This window comes from Sapajus apella, unplaced genomic scaffold, assembly GCF_009761245.1.
Source record: "Sapajus apella isolate SASKATOON/1434 unplaced genomic scaffold, GSC_monkey_1.0 scaffold5, whole genome shotgun sequence".
Classification (NCBI taxonomy): domain Eukaryota; kingdom Metazoa; phylum Chordata; class Mammalia; order Primates; family Cebidae; genus Sapajus; species Sapajus apella.
In genome coordinates this window covers 33,604,324-33,610,323 of record NW_022436945.1, presented here as the reverse complement: position 1 = coordinate 33,610,323, position 6,000 = coordinate 33,604,324, and the positions used below count along the sequence as shown (strand labels likewise).

At 46.5% G+C, this 6,000-nt stretch overlaps 1 protein-coding gene across 1 annotated transcript in view; it reads left to right on the top strand.

The window, feature by feature from the left end:
• The first annotated feature begins 622 nt into the window (after positions 1-622).
• Positions 623-6,000, top strand: part of KCTD8 (potassium channel tetramerization domain containing 8) — a 256,724-nt gene continuing 251,346 nt past the window's right edge. The window contains exon 1 of the mRNA XM_032274064.1: positions 623-2,641. Coding sequence (XP_032129955.1) covers positions 1,675-2,641 — 967 coding nt within the window. The 5' untranslated portion in view covers positions 623-1,674. The remainder of the gene's footprint in view (positions 2,642-6,000) is intronic.

Here is a 6,000-nt window from a genome sequence, read left to right as displayed (position 1 = left end):
AATGCTCCAAAAAATATATTAATTTATAACTGTATCTGAAATTTGATACTTTTTTGGGTGGTTTGAAAAAAAGGAGTTGTTAATAGACATTTAAATTTTTAAAAAAAATTAAATTTGTATATTAACTGCTAATGAACAAATTTCATCTGTAATATTGTTATGATAATTGAAGCAAACTACTTTGTGTCACAATACACTCTTTTCTCTTTGTACTTCATAAATCAATGATTCTTTATGTTTCTGAACACAAAAGTATGCCCCAGGGTAAAAGAATGATTTCTCATTTGCATTCCCATTTTCAGTCTTTATCACAAGTAATGCTCATTTTGCAGACTGCACCTGTACTATGTACACATGGAAATTAAGGTGAGCTTAAATAAATATAATTTTTATAAGTGACCTTTCTCTTGGGGTTAGAAGACTAATAAAAATATCAGCACTTCTCTTGCTTGATGGAGTTGAAAGGGAAATGGAGAGATTAATGAAGAGACTGACGGGCATTAGAACGAACAAATGGAGAAAGTTTCCTCTCGGGCTCCATTTCTCCCTCTATAAACATTTATTGGGCAGCTACTATAAAATCAAATATTGTAACAATGTCAGAAGGAAACAGTCGTTACATACACTCCTTTATTATTGTGAACTGAAACCAGATTTCAGAGTTTTAAAAATTATTCAAGAATATTCAGTGCATGAAGTCGTGAAATTTGATTGTAAAAGAGGTACGGGCATTTAGCCCTTCACTTAAACTGTGTCATAAAGCCAGTACAAGAGATTCACCTTCCCACCCTCACGTAATCTTTTTGCAATCACTGCTCGCAGGCCAACATTTGTTATGATTTCAGATTAGGAGCCTGGCATCTTTGCTTTAATCAAAACCTATTCTCCCTTCTCTGCTCCTCCACTCCTTACCTTAATGAGAATGTAAAACACTAGTTTTGCCGGGGAGAGAGGCAAGGAAGGAAGGAAGAGAAGAAGGAAGAGAGGGAGGAAAAGACTGGACACTGACCCAAAGAGGGAGCGAAATGAACTAAAGAGAGCGCTGTCCTTTTTTCTTGCGCTTGTTTTAGGCGCTCCCTGCCCGCCTCTCCCCGCCGACCGCGGAGCTGCACCTCTAGCTTGCTCGGCCCTCGGCCCCGCCCCCTAGCGTCGGAGCCCGGGAGCCTATCTCTTTAAATGACAGCTGAGGCTCGGGTCCCAGTCCGGGGCTTGACGTCAGTGCCGCCTCCCGGGCTGCGAGGAGTAGTTAGCGCCACCGTCGGCACTCGGGCCTCGGTGCGCACTCGCTAGCCGCCGGGGCGGCGAGTTTTCTGTGCTTCGGCCCCTCCTCCCTCCCTCCCCGCGGAGAGTCGAGCGGCAGCCCTAGAGCCTCTCCCAAGTCTCTCTCACACTTCCCCGCCCTCTCCCCAAAGGAGCAGCCGCTCCTTCTTGCCTCTCCACTGCCGCCGCCGCACCCGCGGAGCTCCTCTCCCGCGCGTCTCTCCTCCGATGGAGCTCGGGAGCCGCCGACGCCGCCGCTGCCCCGAGCCCTGAGTGGGGCCGCCCCGGCCGGAGGAACGCGCCGCCCCGCCCGAGGGCGCAGAGCGCGGAGGAGCACGCGGAGGGCTTGGGGCAAGGGCTCGGAGAACGAGAAAGTGCTGCTCCTCGGGTCACTGGGCCGGCGGCCGGGGGACTATGGCTCTGAAGGACACGGGCAGCGGCGGCAGCACCATCCTGCCCATTAGCGAGATGGTCTCCTCGTCCAGCTCGCCCGGCGCGTCGGCCGCTGCTGCCCCGGGGCCCTGCGCACCCTCGCCCTTCCCCGAAGTAGTGGAGCTGAACGTAGGCGGCCAGGTCTATGTGACCAAGCACTCGACGCTGCTCAGCGTCCCGGACAGCACTTTGGCCAGCATGTTCTCACCCTCTAGTCCCCGGGGCGGCGCCCGGCGCCGGGGCGAGCTGCCCAGGGACAGCCGGGCGCGCTTCTTCATCGACCGGGACGGCTTCCTCTTCAGGTACGTGCTGGATTATCTGCGGGACAAGCAGCTCGCGCTGCCGGAGCACTTCCCCGAGAAGGAGCGGCTCCTGCGCGAGGCCGAGTATTTCCAGCTCACCGACTTGGTCAAGCTGCTGTCGCCCAAGGTCACCAAGCAGAACTCGCTCAACGACGAGGGCTGCCAGAGCGACCTGGAGGACAACGTCTCGCAGGGCAGCAGCGACGCGTTGCTGGTGCGCGGGGCGGCGGCCGCCGTGCCCTCGGGCCCGGGAGCGCACGGTGGTGGCGGCGGCGGCGGCGGCAGCGCGCCGGACAAGCGCTCGGGCTTCCTCACGCTGGGCTACCGGGGCTCCTACACCACCGTGCGCGACAACCAGGCCGACGCCAAGTTCCGGCGCGTGGCGCGCATCATGGTGTGTGGGCGCATCGCGCTGGCCAAGGAGGTCTTCGGGGACACGCTCAACGAGAGCCGCGACCCCGACCGGCAGCCGGAGAAGTACACTTCCCGCTTCTACCTCAAGTTCACCTACTTGGAGCAGGCCTTCGATCGCCTGTCAGAGGCCGGCTTCCACATGGTGGCGTGTAACTCCTCGGGCACCGCCGCCTTCGTCAACCAGTACCGCGACGACAAGATCTGGAGCAGCTACACCGAGTACATTTTCTTCCGTAAGTTAGCAGCCCCGGCGTTTCTCAGCACCCCTCCCCCACCGCCGGTTCGAGGCCCGCTGGATCCCCAAAGGGGTGTCTGGGGCAGAAGCTGGTTAACACCTTAGAGTGAGCGGCTCTCCCGGCACAACTCCCTTAGGCAGTAGACCCGATTTACGTTTCTCCCCTTTGGATATTTCCGTCTCTACTTCCCCTTTCTAGAACTCAGTCGCACCCAGCTCCCAGGCGTCTACTTCCTGAACTTTTTTGATCTTGCTTTCTTGCCCCAGCCGGCTCCGGATGCCCGGGGGCTCCTCTGTTTCGGAGAACAGGGTAGGAGAGACTGGGGCACAGAGACCCTCCTCCACCTCTTTCGCAGGACTCCTGGGGGTCGTTTCACGTGGCCTTCAGTGGTGTCCCTGCAGAGGGCAGGATGGCATCACAAGGCGTTGCCCTCGCACCGCCTGGATCACCTGCTATTGGTACGGCTGCAGCGCTCCAGTTAGGGTGGTTTTCTAGGGGGTAGGGGAGAAGTGATGAAGGTACCTCCAGAGCCCCTCGAGGGGACGGGAGATCAGGAAAGCAGCTGTGGGGAAAGGGGACTCCTTGACAGATGGAAACCCAGATTTCCCAGCGTCATTTATCTCCAATGTGATTGTCCAGTGTTTGGGACAGGGAAGGGTGGAAGGAATTAGAAAGTTTGGGTGCCTTAGTGCTGCCCTTAGGGCTGGAGATTAGGACAGGGTGAGTGTGGAGGGAGGGAAGGAGGTGGGGAGGGAGGGGAAGACAGGGAGGGAATGGTTGTGTTTTCTTCTTGAGTGCGAAATCCAGGGCTGAGCCTACTTTCTCAGGGTAAATAAATAGAGTGATATTCTGAAATGAGAGCGTGAGGGAATAGATTTGGGAAAGCATCCGGGATGCGTTTTGCAGTGCGCTTCCGGAGCGGGGTACTTGGAGTTCAAGACTCTACCAAATATCACTATCTGAACCTGCACTGGGGGTTGGGGATGGGGTGGGGCTGTGGTGGGCACAATTCTCAGTGACATTTGTAAAGTGAAAAGGCAATGACTAGAGAGCGATTTGGACAAATGAAAAGCCAGCTGGGATGGCAGCAGGAACATTGTTTGGCAAAACGTTTTTCCTTTGGCCAGACACAAGTGAAAAACCTGCCTCTAGCGTTAGGGAGAGTAGCCTTGAAATCCTGTGATGAAAACAGACCAGCTTAAATTGTATTTATTTATTTTGGTAATTCAGTCACTACAGTAATTGGAAACTGAACAATTTTCTGGACTTTATTTTGACTGGAGAAGTGGAAGGGACCTGTCCTTGCACAGGTGCAAGCTTAACTGGAAGGTTGGCTTAATGTTTGTATATTCTGGTAACTTGGAGGTTGGGTGACAAACCACAGCACATAGATTCTTAGAGTTAGACTGCTTTGTAAAGTAGTGCTGGATTCTTGAGAAAACAGTTTCAACAGAGAAGCAAAAATGAAGTGTCTGTCCACTGAATTGGTAGTTAAAAACCTGTCAATTATATCAAAGTGTTACTTGTTACACAATAAAAAGATTAATGGTCAGAAAAGCCACCCAAGGGAAGATATTTTATTGCTTCTATAAAATTGACATCTCTCTAATATATATTGTGTAATTAAGTATTTTAGCACCATTCTTTACATTTTACTCCTTATCATTGTGACCTTTGTCAACAGCTTTTTAGATTTTAAACCATTTAATTCATTTCAATGTAGATTTCCAAGCCTGTCAGAAGATGAGGTAAAATGAACTTTTGGCTTTCTTGTAGTGTTTTTTGTTAGAGAAGATATCAGTATGAATGTTCTGCACAGTTAAGTTTGTGAAATTTTGAAACTCTTTCTTGGTTTTGGTCTTTCTTAATCCTCTAGAAAGATGTTGACACGAAAATGATTCTTACTTTGGTTATGAAGACATAATACAAGTTATCTCTACATTAGAAAAAAATGCCCTTAGTGTATCGAAACTGGAAACTTAACTAATTTAACTAATGAGATAATTTTGAGAGATATTTGAAATTCAGGATCTGTTTCACTTGTAGAGCTAGAGAAGTGTTAAATAAAATATTCATATTATGAATAACTACTTTCAGAGTACTCACATTATTAATGACCTCTGAAATTCATTCATAAAATTCCCAGAAATCTAAGGAGGCAACCTACTTTGGGAAAGAATATTCAATTCCAGATTAAATATTGTTTTTTTGAAGTGGTAAGCTAGTCATTGATCAACCAAATAGAGTTGTCATTTTAAATTTTGGATGTAAAACTTGTCTTGAATATTAGAATACATATATTTATTTTTTTTGCAGCTTTCATTATATTTTTTACACATTATTTTGAATGGGATTCCTTTTAATATTTGGTGAATGAAAATACACTGTAAAATATTTGTATTTCCATCCTATTTAGTTTAGTTAATGACAATGTATTTATCTTATTTCGCAAGTCTCTATTTAAAAAGGTTATTACTGTTATTCATAAGAGCAAAATTACTGGATGACCTTGTTTGTCCACTTATGTTTTAGATGCAGAAAATAACCTTAATATATTTTATTTCCCCTGTTGACACACTTTTTTTCAGAAAATACTTATTTGTTGTATGACATTTATTTAGTGTATGACAAGTATCAGTCATTTTAACATCTTTTAAAACCCGGGTTACATGTGATCTTAGTAGTTTGAAACTGTTGTAGTTTATACACCTGAGCATCAATTTTAATTCCTCCCAACCCCCACCATCCCTGCCACTCCTGAGTTTCTGCACTAGAGGGAAGAAAGTGGCAAATGGGTCAGTAATCCCAGACACTGCGATTTTCCAAATGAGTGACCTTGGTTAAATTATGTACTTGATCTCTTAGTTTCCTCATCCATATTATAGAAGTTATCACAGTACCAGTTTTATAGGATTTGAGAATAAATATAGTGCCGTATGTGACTTATAATAAAAAGCTTAACAAATGTTAGCTGTTACTACTGTAAGTAGCATTTTGCTATCCTTATTATTATTGTCAACATTAAATTTTAATTTTGTTTTATATTAAGTATAGCTAATTGTATAGTTAATAGAAAATCACTTTGCAATTAAGTGATAGCATACTATACTTTCAGAATTATGAAATAACCAATAAAATAATGGATTTCTTTCCTTGAATATTGAAATTGAATTTTTCAGGCCAAGTCACTGAAGGTTGCTATTCATACCCCAATTGGTTTTTCTGGATTGACTTCAACAGAACCCATTTCCTATTCAGGGCCAAGAAGTGTTTTAGCACTAGGACTTGAAACTTTGGCAGTATATTTTGATAAATACTGAGCTAGATTCATATCTCCTTAAATGCTTGTATCCAAG